At 40.7% G+C, this 24162-nt stretch overlaps 1 protein-coding gene across 1 annotated transcript in view; it reads right to left on the bottom strand.

The window, feature by feature from the left end:
• GRID2 (glutamate ionotropic receptor delta type subunit 2) overlaps window positions 1–24162 on the bottom strand; it is a 1015350-nt gene that overhangs the window by 268866 nt on the left and 722322 nt on the right. Inside the window, exon 8 of the mRNA XM_058193169.1 lies at window positions 11973–12170. Within this exon, the coding sequence (XP_058049152.1) occupies window positions 11973–12170 (198 nt within the window). The remainder of the gene's footprint in view (window positions 1–11972; window positions 12171–24162) is intronic.

Here is a 24162-nt window from a genome sequence, read left to right as displayed (position 1 = left end):
AATTGGCTATATGTTGTCTAATCTATGTTGTACAGGGGTGGTTAATAGAGTGGGTAGCAAATTGCTTTTATAGCTGAATAAATAAGTTGTTATATAGTCCTTGATTTACGACTACAATTGAGACCAGAATTTCCATTGTTAAGCAAAGGGATTGTTAAGCGAATCATACCAAATTTTATTACCTTTTTTGGCCATGGTTGTTAAGTGAATCACAGTGCGGGTTGAGTGAATCATATCTTTAAGCGAATCTGGCTTTCCCCTCTGACTTTGCTTGTCAGAAGCCAGCTGGGAAGGTTGCAAATGGCGATCATATGATCCCAGGATCATATGTCTGTCTTAAATGCAGGCCAGTTGCCATGGCGGCTAAATTTTGATCATGTGACCATGGGGACACTGCAACTGTTTTAATGTGAGGACTGATGGCAAGTCTGTTTTTTTGCAGTGTTATTGTAACTTCAAACAGTCACTAGATGAGTAGTTATATGTCAAGGTTTACCTGTAATTACAAAGCAAAAGTTCCAATGGAGGAGGGAATCAAGAAGCAAGCAGCACTTAAACTGATCAATGTTCTTTCAAGCCCCCTTCTCTATTCACTCCTTTTTCTTTTCCCGCAAGCAGTGGGGGCTGCTGGGGGGTTCACAGGGGTTCGGGAGAACCTCTAGCTAAGATTCTGTGCAGTTTGGAGAAACCACAAATCCCACTCCCAGGAGTCCCCACACAGCCCGTTTTGGATCCAGGTAAGTGCAGGGCACACATGGAGGCTCGAGGAGGGCGAAAAACGGGCCTACTGGAAGTTCAGAAACTCTGGAAACAGGCCCGTTTCCAGCCTCCAGAAGGCCTCTGGAGCCTGGGGAGTCCATTTTCGCCCTCCCGAAGGTTTGAGGAAAGCTTCCGGAGCCCAGGGAGGGCACAAACGCCCCCACCATGGTGCAGGAGACTGACTGGGCCATGCCCACCATGGCCATGCCCACCCAGCAACCCGGCAGAGAACCCCTTGCTAAAATTTTTGAAGCCCACCCCTGCCCGCAAGTCTGCTTTCTTTTTTTTTTTTTAAATTCCTCTTAACTTTATTCATCAAACACATTCTTTTTCTGTTTGCAACCTGCCTCACTCTCGCTTCCTCCTCAGATTTATGCTGATAAATCTAGAGCCAACATTTTTTTTTCCCTCGCAAAAATATGGAATGTGGAAAAATTTTAGAGATCAAAGAATTCCACAAGTATGGAGAAGAAGGGAATTTGGGTTGCTACAGCATTCAAAGCAGCTTCTTTGTTTGAATTATGCAAACAGGGAAATCTTGCTCTTTCAGGCATAGTTTTTCTCCTATCTTTTCTCCCTTTGATCGGATCACTAATGTATTCTTAGGCCAGTTTTTGCCACTTAGTATGTTGAACCTCCAACCAGCCTTTTCTAAAGTCTCAGGCAATACTTATGACATAAAGGTAAAGGTTTCCCTCACACATATGTGCTAGTCATTCCTGACTATGACATAGAATATAGAATAATAGAGTTGGAAGGGACCTTGGTGGTCTTCTTGTCCAATCCCTTGCTTGAGGAAGAGACCCCAAAGCATTTCAGACAAATGGCTTTCTTCTTAAAAGCCTCCAGCGATGGAGCATCCACAACTTCTGAAGGCAAGCTATTCCATTGGTTAATTGTTCTCACCTTTAGAAAATTTCTCCTTAGTTCTAGGTTGCTTCTCTCCTTGATTAATTTCCATCCATTATTTCATATCTTGCCTTCTGGTGCTTTGGATAATAGGCTGACCCCCTCTTCTTTGTGGCAGGCTCTCAAATATTGGAACATTGCTATCATGTCACCCCAAGTCCTTCTTTTCGCCAGACTAAAGGTAAAGGTTCCTCTGCACATGCCCGCTAGTCATTTACGGCTCTAGGGACGGTGCTCATTTCCATTTCTAAGCCGAAGAGACAGCGCTGTCTGAAGACGTCTCTGTGGTCATGTGGCCGGTATGACTGAACGCCGAAGGACGAGATATTCCCAATTCCTGCAACCATTCCTCATATGTTTTAGTCTCTAGCCCCCTAATCATCTTTGTTGCTCTTCTCCACACTCTTTCAGGGTCTCAACTTCTTTTTTATATTGTGGTGACCAAAACTTGATACAATATTCCAAGTGTGGTCTTACTAAGGCTTTATAAAGCAATACTAATATTTCACCTTATCTTAATTCTACCCCTCTCTTAATGCAACAACCTAGGATTGCATTGGCTTTTTTGCCTGCTATTGCATGTTTCTTATATCAGTTCCTTGCAACACAAGTCTTCTTTGGGTCTCTATGGCCTTGTATTATTATTATTTATTTTATTATTATTTATTAAATTTTTATACCGCCCTTCTCCCGAAGGACTCAGGGCGGTGTACAGCCAAAATAAAAACAGAATATATACAATTAAAACAACATTTAAAACATAGCAAATTGTAAAGGCTGATAGTTAAAAATTTAAATTTTAAATTTTAAAATATTAAGAAAACCCAATTAAAATTTAACACTATTATGCCAGTCCCGCTTGAATGAATAAATATGTTTTAAGCTCACGACGGAAGGTCCGAAGATCAGGCACTTGACGCAGTATTGAGAGGAAGTAAAGCTGAAAGCTGTGTCCAGTAATAATTGTCAGTCATATGAGATGAAGCTATATTGGAGACTTGGTATATTGATGTTACAAGGAGGGCGGAGCTGACGTCGCGATGGTACGACAGGAGATCTTGAAGTTCCAAGATCGCTGTTGAAATCTTCATCACTGGACGGTCCATTTTGGACCTCACCATCCTGTAGAGATGGTGATAGAGGAGGGCACATCATATTGATCCCAGGGACATCATAACCAGTCCCTGGTTGATCCAGGAGAAGTCCTTTTTTCGGCAGCGAAGAGGCAGCCATTAAAGCTGCTGAAGTTGGGACAGCTCCAGAGAGACCGAGAGAAAGTGTGTTGGCTTGGTGAGAGAATTTTTTCTTAAATAGATTATCAGAGAGAACACCCTGAGATTAAAAGAGAGTTAAAATTGAAGACAGAAGAAGTTAAGCGGCGGAATTAAGCCTGAGCCCAAGGTATTTTTCCCTATTTTTTAACCTATTTTTATATGTGGATGTCTATGGTTGCCTGCTAGGTTTTGTAGTAGCCCAAACAAAGCAGAGTTATGCTAGTAAAACAAAACCACAGAGCTACAGTCTGCTGTAAATGGAGTGGAAAAAGAAAGATAATCTTGAACTTTAATATGGGAACTGGAGCCAGCATATAAACAATACCAAAGGAATGGAAGAACAGAACAATTAAATATTATTAGGGAATGGCTTTATATGAGCAACACAGAAGATACTTTTCAGCATTAGAATCAGTTCCCACCATGATTGTGGTCATTTAAACTTATATTGTTGTAAGTCAGGTCTATTAAACTCGCGGCCCATGGGCCAGATGCGTCATGCACTGGCAAAGCCCACGCCCACTTAGTGAAGGGGGAAAAAGTTGTGATACATCATGTGATGCCGCAATGATGACATGAGCTTGATACTCCTCCTCTAAGTGATATCAGAGAATCACATATGCACAAAATTGGAAAAATGAAAGTAGATGAAAAGGAATAAAGAAAATATTAGAATGCACCGAAATGGACAGATTAACAATGGAAATTAAGGAGTATTACTTAACATGGGACTTATTGTACAAATGGTTAGATAACAGGTGCAGAAATTAGTAACTTAATAACAAAAGATTAACAAAATAGAAATAAATACATATATAGAGAGAGAAATATAAGCATATATACTATAAGTAATATTACCATTGGATTGTATAGATCTCGACTATACTCAACTATAGATTAAAGTGTATAGAGTGAGAAGTGTTACGGTATAACTATGAGAATAACGGTTAGAACCAGGACGTACAAGATTATGTATATTTAAAAGAGACTACATTGTATAATTATGAGAACAATAGTTATAATCAGGGTTTATAATACTATGTATCCTTAAAAGAGACTTGATACAGACAGTACACTGTCATTGCAGAAATGGAAACGTGATGCATAATAAAGGAAAATGTATAATAAAAAATAATTTTAAAAAGAAAAAAAAGAAAAACTGAATGAATGAAAAACAGATTTTCTATCATGGTATCCCAATTATAGGTAGTCCTTAACTTACAATCACAATGGATCCCAACATTTCTGTTGCTCAAGGAGACAGTTGCAAAGTGAGTTATATCCCATTATACAACCTTTCTTGCCACAGTTGTTAAGTGACTCACTGCAGTTGTTAAGTTAGTAACATGGTTGTTAAGTGAATCTGGATTCTCCATTGACTTTGCTTGTCAGAAGGTCGCAAAAGGGGAACATATGTCACTGGGACACTGCTAGCATCATAAATATGAGTCAGATGCGACAATGGTCATAAGTGTGAAAAGCAGTCACAAGTCACTTTTTTCAATGTCATAACTTTGAATGGTCACTAAATGAACTGTTGTAAATTGAGGACTACCTTATGAAGAGGATTTATTGGTCCCAGCTTTGGTCATTTTTAGAAAAGAGATTAAGGCTCTTATGCTACATCAAACCTCTGATAAATCTATTTTTAAATGTCTTTATTGGCTTGTGTTTTTTCACTGAATTGTTATCCGGTCGCAAAGTAGCCTATGAGTACACTGGTGACCAAAATCTAAGAAGACTAAAATACCTTTTAGTTCAGCTTTCCATTAAATCTATCCTCACCTTATTTTCTAGTTTTCACAAATATTCATTCCTTTCTCCTCTTCTTTAGTCTTCCTTAATTTATAATAAACTCTTCTGTAGTTGGGAGGGAAAAAAGCACTGTGATCTAACAGTGAATCTACATTTCAGGAATATGTACATTTGCAGGAAGAGCCATGGTGGCGCAGTGGTTAGAATGCAGTACTGCAGGCTACTTCTGCTGACTGCTGGCTGCCTACAAGTTGACAGTTTGAATCTCACCAGGCTCAGGTTGACTCAACCTTCTATCCTTCTGAGGTCGGTAAAATGAGGACCCAGATTGTTGGGGGCAATATACTGACCCTGTAAACTGCTTAGAGAGAGCTGTAAAGCACTGTGAATCGGTATACAAGTCTAAGTGCTATTCTTATTTTAAGCTGCAAGCATCAACAGGGTAAATGTTTCCCAAACAATTTGGAGGCATAGTAGGGTGGAGACATTGGGTCTTGACCCCTGGGTATCTCTTTCATTACAGAATGCACAATATTGAGGGGAGGGAGCTTTAACTCTAATCCCCACAATTTTGGATGGGGCCTCTGGAGAGTTTCCAAAAATTGCTTGCGAATTATTTTTGCAGCGTGACAGTAGGCGAAATTTATAAAATATACAGGCATTAGTTATTAGATCTATGGAAAGCAGCCTTGATACTATTCCGATAGGAAGTCTAAGACTTGAAGATGATACAGTTCAGTTCAAGTGTGCACTTCAAGGTTTTGAGGGCAAACCAATTAAACTTCAGCCACTCTGAGATGTGCAAAAGAAAAGGAAATTGCCCATCAGTTATAATGAGGAAGCATTAAAATTCATGCAGCTATTTTTATTTGTAGAGTGGGATATAAATAACAAGGAAGGTGCTTTAGAGGAGACCAATTCTGCCAAATTTTGGTAGGATAGCTTCGCTATAATATTTGCACTGCATCTTTATTTAGAAAGAGGTAGCTGGGGTGAAAAAAAAGACAAGAGAGCAGGTATTAAGCAAATTGATGGATGTTCTGCGTCTTGAAATAATGAGGAAAGTGTTCTGCTTCAACTAAAACTTAAGTTCTATTTCCTCAGTTCTCCATTTGCTTTTTTGTTTTTTTGCCTCTGATCACCAATGGGTTCCAGGAGGATTGGACTACCTGGTTGTTGAGCTTGGCTTCTGTTGTGCCTCGCCCGCCCTCCTCTCCTCAGCCAGGCCCCTCCCATCTCCTGCTATCTGAGCCAGAGACTGATAGTGAAGAAGAATGGCCTGGCATGCCTCCAGCCCCCAACCCTGGCACCATGCCCGGACAGGCTGAGCAAACAAACCTCCCTACAGCGTGTGAGCACGAAGCCAGCCATGAGCTAGAATTGCCGGCAGCTGAGCAGGAGGATGAAAAGTGGACAGATCCCCGCTTCCGGAGAATGGAGAGGCGACGTCAGCAAAAGGAAGGGAGGGGCAGGCCTGGATAAGTGCTGAGTCATGGAGCCACACCCCATGGCCTATATAAAGGATCTGCTTTTTTGCAAAGTCTCATCTGGTTGCTGAAGTCACACCTTGGATTCCTGCCTGCCCTGAGAACTCTGGCAGGAATTTGGCAAAGCTGCAGAGGCTTCGTGGCCACACTTGATATAGACTTCCCAGACCCGGCCATCAGAGGAGGAGTGGGGCACGACAGCTTCTTTTAAGAGTCACCCCTTAACACCAAAGAAATCTTAGACATGGCAGGGTCCCAAAGGTGCTTTTTCAAATGGCAACTGGACTTCCTTTGTTTTTCCTTGAAGACATTTCACTTCTCACCCACCTAAAGAAGCTTCTTTAGTTCTGACTGAATGTTAGAGAATAGAAGAATTTATATTCCTTGCAGTCAGCTGGCCGTTAGCATTCTCTCTGAGAGTCCTTGAGGCCACTTGGAGGGTGTGCCCTGAGGGCAGAGGTGAAATCCATCTGGTTCTATCCAGTTCAGCCGAACCAGTAGCAGCAGCTGCAGGAGGCTCCGTTCACCCATGCAGACGTCATGATGTCGCTTTTTTGTGACTTTTAAGCCTCTGCGCATATACAGAAGGCTTTGCGCAGGCACAGATGATGCACATTGGCGAACTGGTAGGGAAGGTAAGTAAATTTCACCCCTGCCTCAGGGTCACCTGAATAGTGCAAATAGGTGTGGACCCATTTTGGAACTGCTGAATGGACTGTGTTGTAAGCAGGAGATAGGCAGTGTCTACGCTTCCTGCTGAAGAAGCTTCTTGGATAAGAAGCTAAACATCTTCAAAGAAAAACAAGGAAAGTCCAGTTGCATTTTGAAAAAGCATCTTTGAGACAACCATGAACTATATGACTGAGAATCTCCATAGACGTTTCTTTGGGGTGATCCTAGAAGACTGTACTTTGACTTTTTCTTGCAGGGCAAAATATGTTTGCTTCCTTTGTTTTCTGGCACACAGTTTAGGCAGAACATATTGGACAACCTTGTCTATTTCTGAGCATGACTTCTTCCTATTATGGCTATGGCTTGCTGGCCATGTTAATTAGTTTGTAGAAGCACAAAAGTAATGTATGGTGAGACACAATGCCACAGAGACAATCAGTTCACAAAAAATAGGATGGCCTAATGAAAGTGGTATGTTAAACTTCCGATTCCTATTGGAATTAAATGCTTGGTCTAGTATCTGTAAGAGTTAGCCTGGCATCCATTCATTATTGTTGAGAGACCTAAACCTGCCCCAGTTGTGAAAATCTGGGACTGGAAGTTGGCAAATGGGCCATTTTTTGCCTCCGGAGGGCCTCTGGTGGGTGGGGAAGGCCGTTTTCACCCTCCCAAGGTTCCTAGAAAGGATCTGGATCCTGGGGAGAGCAAAAAATGGGCCTACCAGGTCATCACATGCCAGGAGCAGAGGGAGTGTGGGGGGATCATGCGCGCATGAGGTGGGGTGGGGCACATAGAATTATCGGTGTGGGCACACATGCACATAACCCTCCCCCACACTCCCCACACTCCTGGCACGCGATGGCAAAAAGGTTAGCCGTCACTGCCGTAAATCACTTCAGACAAGATGTTCTGTCCCCCCACCTCAGTCTGGGAGGAACGAGAAATTACTTAATTAGCCGGCAATTGAGTCCACGGCAGCTATCAGCTCTGGCAGCAACCCAGCGAGCGTCTGCCAAGGTTTTTCTGTTATCTTTCTTGATGCCGGCGTGTCAACCAGGAAGTCAGGAATAAACAGCACTTCAGCTCAAGTTCTCTCCAGGCAGTTGGATTTGTTCATCATGAAGCAGTATAGCAGCCCCTCCTGCTTTTATACCCTGTGGGGTGTGGCTCCATGACTCAGCACTTTCTAGGCCTGCCCCACCCCTGCTTCTGTTGTTCCCGCTTCTCTTGTCTACGAAACCTGGGATCTAACCAGGACTGATTGTCCTCAGCTGGATCTGGAAGTGTTTCCTGGGCGGGAGGAGATACAGAAGACAGAGGCCTTGTCACCTCTTCCACCTGGCCTGCCTCTGGCTCCTGGAACTGAGCCAGGGAAGCCGGCCCTGCAGAAGGGAGCCCTGACGGCCCTTCCCCCTCACTCTCTGAGTCACTCTCTGGCAGGGGGCCAGGCCCGGGGTGGGGGCTGGAGCCACAACACAAGTGGTTGTCCAATTTCTTCTTAAAAACCTCCAGTGATGGAGAACCCACAACCTCTGAAGGCAAGCCGTTCCACTGATTAATTGTTCTCACTGTCAGGAAATTTCTCTTTATTTCTAGATTGGGTCTTTTTTAATGATATTCCATCTGTTACTTCTTGTCCTGCCTTCAGGTACTCCGGAGAATAGGTTGACCTCAACCTCTCTGTGACAGCCCCTCAAATATTGGAAGCATGGCTGGCTGGGGAATTCTAGGAGTTGAAGTTCCCCACATCTTGAAATAGCTTAGATTGAGAACGTAAAATTATTGAGATTAGCCCAGATTGGGGGAAAAAAAGCTTAACGATTATTACAAATAAAACAAGCTGTACCCAATTTCTAAGTGACTTTAGCCATAGCAATATTCACTGTGCCCAGCAGCCTTCACCCATTGGACAGCATCATTGGGGGCTTTTCACAAGAATATTGGGCATTGTCCTTACTGATTCATTACGTTCTTTCCAAAAAACCAGCATCTATTTCACAGTCCTTACTTCTCTGCTTCCTTTCAGAAATCATGGGTTTCTCTTGTTCAAGAGAAGAACCATTGCCATCTGTTCCGAGAAGAATCCTTCCAGTGGAATGAACAAAATGCTGTGAAAATTGGCTGCTCTTTTCTGCTGGTTTAAAGTGCTATTAATGTGTGTTGTGGGAACGAGGTCCATGTCTTTATGGAACAAGTGGATCAGGGGTGAAATGCTCTGAAGTCTGCTACCGGTTCGCTTCGCTATCGGTTCGTTTCACTCGTGCATGCGCACCAAATGCAAGTTTCATGCAAATGCGCACCGCAGGTGCTATAGCGCAGCGCTGAAAAAGGAGGACTTTTGTGAGTCTGCAAAAGTAAGTAGAACAGCGAGGAGGATGGAACAGCTGTGCTGCATGATTTAAATTAGCTAGAAAGCAGGATTTTCTTCTTTCTAGTGAATACAAATCGCGTGGCGCAGCTGATCATCGGAAATATCGGTTCGCCTGAACAGGTCGCATCTTTTTTTACTATTGGTTCACCCAAACCAGTAGCATTTACTGGTTCGGGTGAACTGGTCCGAACCGGTAGTATTTCACCCCTGAAGTGGATTATACACAACTGAACAACATTTCCATTTCAAAGCATGTAAAAGTCTCTCAGCCATTCATTCTTAGGAAATATAGAATTTCATGCTATTCATGTGTCTAGTAAGGCATATTACTTTACACTATCAGAAAAAAACTGTGTCAGTCCTTCAGGTTAACTGAGTCACACTGTAAGAAGAATTGTAGGAAGCTAAATATATACAGTATATTGTAGAGCTGGAATTCTTGATAATTAAATCCAAGGGAATAGGAGCAGAGGAGATACTGATTTGTGCAACATTCCCTTAACTTCAGGGCAATTTCTTATTACATTGGATGCAAACTGGTTATGCACACCAGATTTAGAAAAAGAATGTGCCTTTCACCATTTTGAATCAATTTTGGATATTCTGAAAGTAAGAAGCAAACAAGAAATACTAATACTCGTATAAATACTAAGCCCAAAGGGCCTTTTCCCCCCTATCTCTGCAAGCTAGGCGCTGTGATATGAATCCAGACAATTGCTACTTCCGTAATGGAACAATAGTTCAGTATGAGATGGGAATCCAGCCAGTAACTTGATAAAAACTGCAATATTTTCCTCAAGATTCTCCCAAGACTCAAATGTTGTTTCCTACCTAATAACTTTCCAGTTCTGCCTGTTCTGAAACTGCTGGAATTATGCAGATTTAATTCCCAGGCTTGTAGTGGCAGGAAATTACATTTTTATTCCCCCATTTTTAAAAAGGCACTGAATGCTAGGAAATCTAGTTTTCAGAATTTTTGCTGGAACAGTTCTATGAAGTATGTCCTGTTAAAATTATAATTGTTATGGGGTGGGATGGAATGGAGGGAAAAGACTAGTGAATAAATCTTTTTTTAAAACCTCCAAATTATATGAACGGTGGTTGTGCAGTGATTAGAATGCAGTACTGCAGGCTACTTCTCTGACTTCTGGTTGCCAGAAGTTCGGCAGTTTGAATCTCACCACGCTCAAGGTTGACTCAGCCTTCAGTCTTTATCAAACATGGGTAAAAAAAAAAGGCTGGAAAGATATGAAAAATGAGACCTAGTGATCGAGAGCCTTGCTCTTATTCTAATAGATGATGGCATTATGGATGACAAGTATCTGACTATAATGACCCTAAGATTAGAAGAAAACAAATTGTCCCTTTTTCACTTGGCAGTGGTAGAAGAAGAAGAAAAGGTGTGTGTGGAGTTTATTAATTCAGCTCTTCATTCGGCTTTCCTTTTGTCAGTGTAACATAGCCCAATTTTAGAAACACTTCCACCTCCTTACAACTTCAACTTTCATCTTGATGGGAAGAAATCAAGTGATGACCAGCCATCAGTTACTTTAATGCTTGCACTGGGAGTAAATTAGCTCACAGACCCTATTTTAATCCTTCTTGAGTAGAGACAATTGGTCACAAAATGCAGGATTATAAATTTGATTCTTCCTATTGTGCCTAGACTATAACGGAACAGATGATAATAAGAGAGTTGTAAGGGAGCCTGGAGGTATTGTAGTCCAACCCTCCTGCTCAAGCAGAAAACTCTATACCAGGGGTGTCAAACTCAATTTCATTAAGGGCTGCATCGGGGTTGTATTTGACCTGCGCGGTGGGGTGGGGGGCATGGCCAGGGTGGATGTGGCCAACATGACGTCACTTGTGTTGGCGGTGCCTGTGGTTGCCCGACAGCTCTGCCAGCAAAAACAGGCTCCTGAGCTACATTTTCAGCTGCAACGGCCTCCTGCAACCCTCTGCCAGTGAAAACGGAGCTCGGGAGGGCCGCACACAGCTCTCCCTAGCTACATTTTCACTGGCAGAGGCATTACAGGTCAGTCCTTTGCTGTTTCCAGGCCAGATCTAAGCACCCCGTGGTCCAGATCCGGCCCATGGGCCTTGAGTTTGACACCCCTGCTCTATACCATTCCATTTGTCTGATGAGCACCCACACCTTCTGAAAGCAAGCCATTCCACATTAATTGTTCTCAACCTCCTCAAGATGCTTTTTTATAGAATAGAATAGAATTTTTTTATTGGCCAAGTGTGATTGGACACACAAAAAATTTGTCTTGTTGCATATGCTCTCAGTGTACATAAAAGAAAAGATAAAAGAAAAGATATGCATATTGAAAGATAATGATTAGAATTTATTTAAGTTATTAAATAAAATAGATGATTTCTGACTACTATGGAGAAATTAGTTCGAACGCTATCACAAAAAATCTGACTCATTGCAACACCCATACTTATAATGGGTTGTCCATTTTATTGATCTGTTTAAAATTAAATGTGCTCTAATTACTGTTCTACTTTATTTCCATTTTATTATGGTAATTATAGTTACAATATCTTAGTTCAGTTTGGAAGTGTTACAAAGAACTAAAGCAGAAATGTTCGGAATTCAATTAATTTCAGTAATATTTAATTGAATCCCCTTTTATTTGGACGTTATCTAATGGCTAGAATTAATTAGGTAATTAAGGTTACATACACGCACTTGCCCAGTATATGTTCTCAGTCAGTGGTTAGGAATCTCCTTACCTTTAATACTAGTTCTCCAATCAGTCCATTCCAAGTCCCATTCTCCAGTGGAAGTCCGTATTTTTGATCTGGTGCAACATAAATTTCATATGTGAAGCCAAGATAAGTAGATAAAGATTCCAGGACATCAATTGAGAAACCCTGATATTTCTTTGGTTTGCCCAGAACATTTTCTGACACCATCACAAATGGTTCCTCCTATACAGAGAGAGAAAGAGAGAGGGGAAAAAAGAGTGACACTTAGGGCAAAGGAAATTCATATTTTCAAACATTTTTTCACTATTCTTTACCCCAGTTTTCTCCTTCTCTGTTACTTTTTAAATTGTAGAACTTTGAGTGCTTATTCTGGTGCTTCAAAGTTGGCAATCCTAGGTTATTATTTCTATTTTATGTAGCACAGAAGAGGTGTCCGGTTATGAATTGTAAGGTAGGTCAAGTCTCCAGTTAGAATGAAGTACTGGTACTCCATTCTTGATGGTCAAATAACAGTATTTCAAATGAGTCGCAACGTGTTTTACTGGATACCATTAAAAATAACATTTTAAATAGTTTTCAGTTTACAGTCTAATTTTTTTGGAAAGCATATATAGAACAGAATAGAACAGAACAGAACAGAACAGAACAGAATAGAATAACAGAATTAGAAGGACCTTGGAGGTCTTCTAGTCCAACCCCCTGCTTAGACAGACAACCCTACACCACTTCAGACAAATGGTTATCCAACATCTTCTTAAAAACTTCCAGTGTTGGAGCATTCACAACTTCTGGAGGCAAGTTGTTCCACTGATTAATTGTTCTAACTGTCAGGAAATTTCTCCTTAGTTCTAAGTTGCTTCTCTTCTTGATTACTTTCCATCCATTGCTTCTTGTCCTGCCTTCAGGTGCTTTGGAGACTAGCTTGACTCCCTCTTCTTTGTGGCAGCCCTGAGAGATTGGAACACTGCTATCATGTTTCCCCCAGTCCAGGGGTCTGCAAACTTGGCTCTTTTAAGACTTGTGGACTTCAATTCAGCCAAAGCTGGCTGAGGAACTCTGGGAGTTGAAGTCCACAAGTCTTAAAAGAGCCAAGTTTGCAGACCCCTGCCCTAGTCCTTCTTTTTGTTTCATAATATAAAGTCAAAGCGTATGCATTGTAGGCATCCGACTATGGCCCATTACACTGAAGTATATATTCCAATTCTCTGGAGTGGGGTTGTTATGAAGAAGGATGCACTTCTGGACAGACAAAATCAGAATGCAATTAAACTCATCAAATACCTTTTTTTACATGAAAATGGAGTATATATCCTCTTTCAGAGCTTCTTTAACGCATATAATTAAAATTATATAAGTTACAAGAGTTGGTGAAGAATACTCCTGTACTAATTCATGACCAGCCTTACCCTACTATATATTGAAGGTATAATTATGTTATTATTATGCAGTCCTGCTGGATCAAGCCAAAGACTTATGTACAGCAAGATACCATAATAATCAAATAAATACATCTGGAAAAAGCATAGGCTTGCAGAGAAGGGCAACAATTCCTGTTGTCCACTAGGAATGGATATTTAAGGTGTGCTGCCTATGATTCAGTACCCAGAACTGGTAGCCATTGACAGGTCTATTCTCCATTAATTTTTCAATCAATCAATAAAGTATCAATATATTAATATTTAATTAGTAATTGTTTATTAATTAATGGCTACCAATTGAAAGACTTATTTATTAGCCATATCCTCCCTTAATTTATATCATCTTCATTTAATATAATCTACCATATTTTCCCGAAAATAAAGACCCGGTCATATTTTCTTTTGAGCCCCAAAATAAGCACCAGTTCTTATTTTCAGAGGATGTCTTACCTGCTTACCTTAGGATCATTGCAGCCAGGCCTCCCACGCCCTGACACCTGTCGCGCCCCTGCCCGACTTCTTTGGCCACTTGTGGCTGCTCACAGCAACTGTTCTCAGTATGGCTCATTGCGCCAGTGCCACCACTCACAGCAGTAGACCACATGGTAGATTGCGCCACTGCTGCCACTCATGGCAGGAGGTTGTGTGGTGTGTTAAGCCATTGTAACTGCGAGTGGCAGCACTGGTGTGATGTGCCACATGGCCTCCTGCACTGGTATTGGTGTGACAAGTCATGCAGCCTCCTACCATGAGTGGCAGTACTGGCGCAATGCGCCATGTGGCATTCTGCCACAAGTGGCGCCATCGGTGTCATGTGCTACATGGCATCTGGTCATGCTACATGGCGTCTGGTCATGAGTGGCCATAGAAGAAGTCAGGCAGTAGTGTGACAGGTGTTGGGGCGTGGGAGGCCTGGCTGCGGCGGTCCTAAGGTAAGTGGGTGTGGGATGTGTGGGGAAGCTCCACCCACCACCACCCCAGCTTGAATTTTATGCATGCGTCTCACTCCACCTCGTACAACCAGACAGTGGGACGGGAATGGGTGGACTCTTAACTAGGGCTTATTTTTGGGGTAGGGCTTATATTAGGCACACATGTAAAAAGCATGCTAGGGCTTATTTTCAGGATAGGTATTTTTGGGGAAACACTGAAATAGTGGCTTTTATACATTTGAGGACATCAAATTTCATGGGTGGAATAAAAAGGAGTTTCCTTTATTGGAACTACATCTTTCCACATGAATTATTCTAACTTCGTGAGAATGTAGAACTTTCTTCTCTCTTACTTTCAAATCATAACAATGTCCATAAACTGTTTCCTCTCAACTGCAGTCTCTGTAAACCAGGATCCCCAATACTATAGGGGCCTGTCTGAGTAGATGAACTGCTTTAGACCCTTAATCATTGTTGATGTACAATATCTCCCTTCCTGCATTGTATCCACTTCAAGATGTATAATTTATATTGGCAACTTTATTGTTATTGGTCCTTCATAATAACTGCTAACATGGAATTTCCATTTGTGAAATCACCAACTGTAGTTGTTGTCCAAACCGAGGACAAAGTTAGCAGTTGTATTCCAGGAATCCCTCTACTACACAGCTTATATCACAGTTTGCTGAGTAGTTAATCCACCTATCCTTAGGGAACGTTTTTCAAGGCTATTTTGCAGTGACTCATCTTAATTTTATCTTAATTTGTATAGCGGACAAACCACAGCTTCTACTCTAGTAATTAAGAACTTTTCACATTATTCAGTAGGTCTCTGATGCACTGCATTGTTCATCTTGCAATGTTCAGTTTTTATATTTCTATTTCTAGCTTCCAAATTCAGAATTATTTAGATCTATTTTCAGCAGAGCTGTGAATGTTGTTGGGACAACTCAACAAAACACTTAATCCAAGGAATCTTATCTTTCTAAAAACATTATTCCAGAAAAGCATGCAATGATCACCCAGCTATATTTTAAAGCACATATGTGATGCAATCTCAGAACAGGATTTAGGGAACTAAAGTTTCCACACTTGATTTTATACACAAAGTACACAAATAGTCAAATGACTGATAAGAGTTACTGCAACACTGAACAGCAAGCGTATTATACATAAACACATTTTGATTTAGAACAGATAAAAAGGTAGCTTATTTTCCCGTTCAATAAATCTGATATGTTGCAGTTAATAAAAGTATTTACACAGAGAGAAGGAGGAAGGAGAAACACACACACACACACACACACACACACACACACAATCGTTTACCAATTTGATGCATTATGTACAGCATTCCTTAGATCTGTTTAGAAAAAGAGTGATTCAAATGATATTCTTCACATAATAGAATAGAATAGAATTTTTTATTGGCCAAGTGTGATTGGACACACAAGGAATTTGTCTTGGTGCATATGCTCTCAGTGTACATAAAAGAAAAGATATGTTCATCAAGGTACAACATTTTCAACACAATTGATGGTCAATATATCAATATATATCAATATAAGGAAAGACTTACTCATATCTTCTTTGTTGGGATATTAGATACTAACAGTAAATAGTTCAGAATTTGAATTCAGGGAGTTAAAAGTGACCACTAATTGCTCCTCTGATTTTATGCTCAGCTTTCAGGAAACCAAGGACAAAAGTAGGCAGGTGAAGAACTTAGAGATAACTTCTGCTCCACAACAGCTAGCCACAAATTAAAGATCCCCAAACTGTTAGGGTGTTAACATTTTGCTCAAGCATGAAATAGACAACTTTTCAACTCTTGAGCTGATTTATGATGTTTCATTTTTCAGAGCATCCAAATGTTCACTACAGATGTTAAGCTCCAGGGGAAGTACACATTGCAGAATTTTTTGTGCTTGGAAACTTGCAAAGAATGCTCATTAATGTGGTCATTTCTGTAATGACCAAATAGCTCTATTGAAAATTCCATATCTTAAGGCTCTCACACAATCTGTCACACAAGTTAGGAATGAAGGGTAAATTCAGTAAAAAGGAAAGAACAATTCTGGAAAAAAGTGTCTCAAGTTAGGATGCAGTAACAAGAGTTATTCTGTAAAATTTTATATATATAAATGAGAAACCAGACATACACAAACACATTTCCTTCCTTCCTTCCTTCCTTCCTTCCTTCCTTCCTTCCTTCCTTCCTTCCTTCCTTCCTTCCTTCCTACCTACCTACCTACCTACCTACCTACCTACCTACCTACCTACCTACCTACCGAATAACAGTGTTGGAAGATCTTTTAATCTAACCCCCTGCTCAAGCAGGAAACCCTATACCATCTTGACTCTGTGGTCTCTTCCCATAATCCCAAAGGCTTTAACCAAAAACTTTCTACTATTGACCTCACCCCATTCCTAAGAGGACCATAAGGGGCGTGCATAAGAGCACAAATGTGCCTACCGTTCCTGTCCTATTTTTCTTTTTTCTTCTATATATGCTTATACCTCCTAATATTCCCTCATATATATATGTTTATATACCATGTAATCTTTTTGTGTGATGCTTATATATATTGTTGTGACAAATAAAAATAAAAATAAATAAATAAATAAATTGTTTTCCAATCTCTTCTTAAAAATCTCCAGTGTTGGAGCACTTACAACTTCTGGAGACAACTGGTTCCACTGATTAATTGTTCTGTCAGGAAATTTATCCTTAGTTTTAGGTTGGTTCTCCTCTTGATTAGTTTCCATCCATTGCTTCTTGTCTAGCCTTCAGGTGCTTTGGAGAATAGATTGACCCCTTATTCCTTCCTTCCTTCCTTCCTTCCTTCCTTCCTTCCTTCCTTCCTTCCTTCCTTCCTTCCTCCCTCCCTTCCCTCCCTCCCTCCCTCCCTCCCTCCCTCCCTCCCTCCCTCCATCAGCTGAAGTCAACTCTTATGTCACAGTATACCTATGTATTTGCCTTAGCATTTTTTCCTTGATTTTCTGCAAATGATTAAGAGAATTACATTTCCATTAGTGACCACTGAATTCGTGCCGAGGATTATAAATATCTCAGGTCACTCCAATTTGGAAAATATCTTTCCCCAGTTTTCTCAAATCCAGAAGATAATGGTTCTATAACTAACATATTTTATCAACTATGAAGCTTCAAAAAAGTCAGGGACCCTGTACATCCAAGGATAATAACAGTCTGAGATGGAGAAACTATTCATCTGGTCTTGCAAAGCTTCCTACACTCATAGTTGGCATTAGATCCTGATATAAAGCCATCTTGTTGAGATTTATCTCAGACCAGGTAACCTGCCATATTGTGCTCTACACAGTCCTGCCAGAAGCAACATATTCTTCACTACTTTTTGTCTAGAGTACCAAATCCATAGCTTGTTTCTATAAGGCCCTCAGAAGGTCAGGCGAGAAGATTATTTCCACAAGAGTTTCAGAAGAAGCGAGACTTATTTATTCTTTTCACCACACTGTTTACTAATGCTGCTTTTCATAAAATGAATAAATAACTAAAGAAAGGCTGGCACTAATGAACCCATCATGATATTGATAGCATCAAAGTACTTTGAGGAATGCTTTCTTTAAATACTTAATCTCTGAAAGAAAATTGGCTCAAGACCATTTGTAACACACCCACTGTGTCATCATTTTGTGCCTGTTAAAGTGGACAGCTCTCACAAACAGTAGATTCTGATTAACTGAAAGTATTTTCCATTTTCCTTCTAGTGATAAAGGATAGCTATTTCATTATCTCATATGCTCAAGAATGATGAAGATAAAAAGTAGGCATCTCCTGGTAATGTATATGTCATACCATGTATGATAGGAAGAATTTTTAAAAGTCAATCAATAGCAAAAATTGAGTGGCAGATCTCCATAAAATTTCCCAAACACAATACTCTCCTGATCGATTGGTGCTCTTGAGTACACATACAGTTAGGAAACTTAAAAATGAAATGAAAAATGAAAAATGACCTCACCCCATTCCTAAGAGGTCTGTAAGGGGCGTGCATAAGAGCATCAGTGTGCCTACTGTCCCTATCCTAATGTATCCTTTAATTATATTCATTTTATGTATTCAATTCATGCTTATACTTATATATACTATTTAATATGTATTTGACTAAATAAATAAATAAATAAATAAATAAATAAATAAATAAATAAATAAATAATTTAGCTTCACTGATATTCTTGTTGGGTTGCAGAGAATGAGTAGAAAAGACTTTTTGCTGACTTCAACTTTTACATTTCTGTGAGGAACCAGAAAAGTCATGTTCTCATAGCCCTATGTCAGGAAACAAGTAACAAGATAAGATATACATACATAGAAGCTCAGAGTGGCACTTTTTATTTTATTTTATACTGAAATAAGAGTATTTTATACTGAAATAAGAAAAAGGAAAAGGAAAGTACACTATTTGTCCAAGTGTGATTATACACACAAGTAATCTGTGCTTAAATTTAAATTTATTTTGTTCCAATATCCCATAAAAGATTGTCTTTTATTTTGCTTTGTCCACTACAAACTGCCTGGCACCTGCAACTGATAAAACTGTGGTTTAAAACAAGGGTCTCCAACCTTGGTCCCTTTAAGACTTGTGGACTTCAAGTCCCAGACTTCAACTCCTGGGAGTTGAAGTCCACAAGTCTTAAAGGGACCAAGGTTGGAGACCCCTAGTTTAAAATATTATTTTAAATGAGCCACAGAGGCATAGTGGTTAGAGTGCAGTACTGCAGGCTACTTCTGCTGCCTGCTGGCTGCCTGCAATATAGTAGTTCAAATCTCACCAGGTTCAAGGTTGACTCAGCCTTCCATCCTTCCAAGGTGGGTAAAATGAGGACCCAATTTGTTGGGGGCAATATGCTGACTTTGTAAAGCCACTTAGAGAGGGCTGTAAAGCACTGTAAAGTGATATATAAGTCTAAGTACTATTGCTATTACTATTATATTTATTGCATCATTGCACAGTTACAGGAGAGAGGAGATTTAACTAGAGGCAAATGAGGACACACTCTCTAGTTACTCTTTGGTTCTGCAATGGAGGGATGATTTGAGTGGATGTTAACACACCTCAAGTTGGCCTACATGTCATATTCTCTAAATGGAACAGAGAAAATTAAATCAAAGTGCTATGATAGTGTTCACTATCTCACCATGATTTGTAGTTCTTCTTAGAGTGACATAAATATCTTAGGTCTGTGTCACTCCAAATTCAAATAATGTCGCGTGTAGGGATGTTTCTGAGGTTTGTTCAGAAATGTAGGTTAAAACACTGCTAAGTGGAGCTAACGTCTCCCTTCATCGTCATAAAATTTCAGGTGAAATTTTGTTTCTAGTGATACTGAAAGCCTGGTTTATTATTTTTTAAACAGCTTAATCACAGTGGTGGCAGCACTTAGCCAACCATGGCTGATCTAGAAAGAGCTCAGCAGGAACAGGTGTCCATAGTAATTGGACAGGAGACCAGCAAGAAATCCCAGAGCTATAGAGTATTTGAAAAAAAAAATCTGAAAGAATGCAAGGACAAACTATTCATTTATTATTACCAGGAAAAATAATGAATGTGTCCATAAAGTCACCAGAACTTAAGCTTCAGTCCAGGGTTTCTTTACAAAGCTTTAAATTGGCCTTTTCAAGAACATCTTTTTTTAGGACCAGAATGTTTGAAATATTGCATCCTTGCATAAAAATGCGTGGATATGACGGTCAATATTTCCGACCCCCTAGTGACATTCCTCCCATTTTAAACAGTAGGTAAATAGGGTCTAAAGAAAGGATTTCTCAGCTGTAGCATCCCACATTTGAAATAGCCATATTAAAGAGGATATTCTGATAATAAAATGAAATCAAATGAAAATGCCCATCTGGCATCACATAAAATTGTCTGTGCCTTAAATCTTTTCTGCTGTTTTTAATTGGTCATTTTTTATTGAAATTGCTGAATCTCAATGTGTTTTTATTGTGGTGCTACTTTTCTATACTCACGAGTGCATTTGGGCGATTCCATTTTACTTCATTATTTATTAGCCATTAGGAAAGTTTGTGTTGACATTTCCAAATACATTTTCTACCAGAAAAAGAATGGTCTTTAAGCTCCTTTCCATTTTATTCAGGTGACCTAATTAGAAAGTTATAAGGGTCCTAAGTTTTCTAACATCTAGGCTTGTTTATGGGTATACAGGGTCATGGTGGCTCAGTGGCTAAGACGCAGAGCTTGTCGATCGAAAGGTCAGCAGTTCAGTGGTCTGAATCCCTAGTGAGATCCCATTACTTGTCCCAGCTTCTGCCAATCTAGCAGTTTGAAAGCATGTAAAAAATGCAAGTAGAAAAAATAGGGACCACTTTTGGTGGGAAGGTAACAGCGTTCTGTGTGCCTTCGGCATTTAGTCATGCTGGCCACATGACCACAGAGATGTTTTCGGACAGCTCTGGGTCTTCGGCTTTGAAACAGCGATGACCACCTCCCCCTAGAGTTGGGAACGACTAGCACATATGTGCAAGGGAAACCTTTAACTTTTTATACAGGTGTTTACAGCATGCCCCTTCCAAACTGACAATTGCCCTGATATTGTAAATGAGAAATGTGGTACACTCTCTCATTTGTATATGCCAGGGCAGACAAAATAAGGCCCTCCAGAATGTTACAGACTGACTATTCTGGCTGGGCTGATGGAACCTGTTGCTTAGAACATTCAGTGCCTATTCTTGATACAGGTGTTGAAATATAATACAGTATATCCTACTAGAACAGTGTTGGCGAACCTATGGCTTACGTGCCAGAATGGGCACGTGAAACCGTCCCGTGATGAATGCGTTGCCTCACCAGCTCCTCTTCACATTCCTGTGTTCAAATGTGCGGCAGTCAGCTGGCTGTCGCACGCACGGTGCTGGCGGACCCCGGAAGAGCGGCGGTCCATCGCACATGAGCGAGCTGGCACCTGAACTTCCGGGTTGGTGTCACACGCATGTGTGATGGACTGCAGCTCTTCCAGGATCACTGGCACTGCACACGTGAAGGCCAGCTGACTGGCGCGCGTTTGAGCACAGGAACGCAAAGAGGAGCCAGCGAGGCCACGCATTCGTCATGGGATGGTTTCGCGTACCACTTCCGGCATGCAGGCCGGCACGCGAGAACACCAAAGGTTCACTAACACTATACTAGAGCAAAGAAGTTGTCTGCTCTTCTTAACTACTAAAACCAACCAATGTAAATGAAATAAACTTCTCCTTAATCTTGGCCATCGTATCACTCTACTGTAAAACACCCAGTATGCGTTGCTAAGTATCTTCTAAGCCCCAAGACCCAAAATTTAGCTACGATATAACTAAGAAACCTATTACTTTAATGAAAATAGTTTTTAAAGCTCTCTTTTCCATTGGAAACATGATTATCTCTTACTTTACTGAGGTTAATCTATTGTGATTCAAAGGAATCCTTTATTTGAAGGACTACTTCCACTTTAATAAAATAATGAAGAAGAGAGAGCTCCTGTTTTGAAGTTGGTCAAATAATATTCATACAGCAGGCAGCCTTCTCAAATTTGGCTTTACACATTGTGTCGATATCTAGATCTATAGAGTATATGCATCACACTATATAATGTAGCACGTGCAAATTTTATGCAATTTGCAGCCTTTTTAAAAAAAGAGGAACTGCCTATTTTATTCATTTTACAATGAATCTTCTTTTAACAATCAAGACCTCTTCTGGTGAGTCTGCAAAATCAAAATGGAAGCAGAGAAAGAGATGGTGATCAGTGGGAAATATAAGATAGAATCTATCAAGCACTTTTGAAGGTTTGATTGCAAACTCATGACTTTTCACTTTGAAAGAAGTAGCAAGGTCAAATAATTAGCCAGACTGTTAGCATTCACAGAGCATACAAAATGGCCCAACCTCTTAGATTTTTCTAATCAAACCAGAATAGATCTTAATACTGATATTTTAATCCATTAAATTGAACTCTGCAAGTAATGTAATTTTCCATTCTGCCAAACTTGCCTGCCAGTATAAAACCACCCAATGTTGTTCACATAGGAGACAAATTACAAATGGCAGCTGCTAGTTCTGATCTTAGATGTTCAGGCTTACAATGGCCCAAGGCAATTTCCTACTGTATATAAAGAAACAAGATAATCAGTAACAAAACTGATTGGCTAGGCCGGGGCTGTCAAATTCACGGCCTGCAGGCTGGATGTGTCACGTGCTGGCCACACCCACACCCATTTTAGTGAAGGGGGAAAAGTCATGATACGTCATGTTATGATGCTGTGACGATGCAAGTTTGACACCACTGGGCTAGGCTGATAGTTCCTACTTCATTGCTAATGATGGAGTAGTATCAACTGCATCTGAAGACACAGACTAACTTAAAAGCTATAAGGCAGGCAAGGTGGCACATTGTTGTGCCTCGTCCTCCCTCCTCTCCTCAGCTGGGCCCCTCCCGCCTCCTCCCGGGCCTGCTATCAGATTCAGAGTCTGATAATGAAGAGGAACGGCCTGGCATGCCTCCAGTCCCCAGCCCTGGCACCATGCCTGGACAGAATGTCAGGAATGAACAAACAAACCTCACTCCTACAGCGTGTGAGCATGGAGCCAGCCACGTGCTGGAATTACCGGCAGCAGATCCAGAGGAAGAGAATTCACAGTGGACGGATCCCCACTTCCGGAGATCTGAGAGGCTACATCAGCAGAAGGAAGGGAGGGGCAGGCCTGGATAAGTGCTGAGTCATGGAGCCACACCCCACAGCCTATATAAAGGATCAGCTTGAGTCAAGCAACTTTGAGTCAAGCAAAGTCTCATCTGGTTTGCTGAAGTCACAACTTGGATTCCTGCCTGCCCTGAGAAATCTGAAAGGAATTTGGCAAAGCTGCAGAGGCTTCGTGGCCACGCTTGATACAGACTTCCTAGACCCGGTCGTCGGAGGGGGAGTGGGACACGACACACATACATATACACCTATCTCCTGCCTGAGCAGTCTATAGTTTTGCCTAATGGAAGGAATGATGTCAGACTTTGGTCAGCTAGCAATGCAAAACCCCACCTCAATCCAAGCCAAACAAACTCACAAAATATTTACAAGAATAGAGGAGCTTAGATGAGTGGTGTGGTGGCCTAGAGTTGGAGCTCTCGCCTCACAATCAGGAGGTTGTGAGTTCGATCCTAGGTAGAGGCAGATAGTTCACTCTCTGGGCACAATGAGAATATATCTGCTGCAAACTCCTCATTGATGACAGGAAGGGCATCTGGCCAGTAAACACTCAGCTCCATTCAGTTGCTCCGACTCCACCCCAATGCAGGGGATTACAGGGTCATTAAAAGGCAAATATCTATGGGGCTTAGATAAGTAGATTTATTGTCAAAACATTATTGATCATTATGAAAGGATTCTAGCAACTGCCATGTATCAAATACAAGTTCTATTTATAGAAAAATCAAGGGTCAAATTTCTTGTGCCCACCTCTCTCTCTCTTGAGTACAATGTAATGATCATCTTGCTCTTTTTGGAAGCCCAGTTTCTTGCCTGAGTAAAAGACAGAGGTGTTCTTATTTTTGTTTATGTGAAAGCTAGTACTCACAGCTTTCTCTTTAAAATAGCACTTCATTGTCAGACCTCAGTCTGCTTCAAGACTAAACCAGCCCAGAGATAGTGAAGTCATACATGTAAATAATGCAAACCTTTGGGTACCTACTTAACAGTATTATTCCATTAATTCACCTGCATTTTAACACAGCAGCAGAAATCATAACATCTGTGCAAATTGTGATACAGATGTGGAAGATTTTGTATCTATAGTCTTCTTCTGATTCCTCAAAAGTTTTAGTCTTAGCATT

Source organism: Ahaetulla prasina, chromosome 8 (genome assembly GCF_028640845.1).
Source record: "Ahaetulla prasina isolate Xishuangbanna chromosome 8, ASM2864084v1, whole genome shotgun sequence".
NCBI classification, from domain to species: Eukaryota; Metazoa; Chordata; class Lepidosauria; order Squamata; family Colubridae; genus Ahaetulla; species Ahaetulla prasina.
The sequence above is the reverse complement of the archived record's forward strand: the minus strand, read 5'-3'. Positions and strand labels throughout refer to the sequence as shown.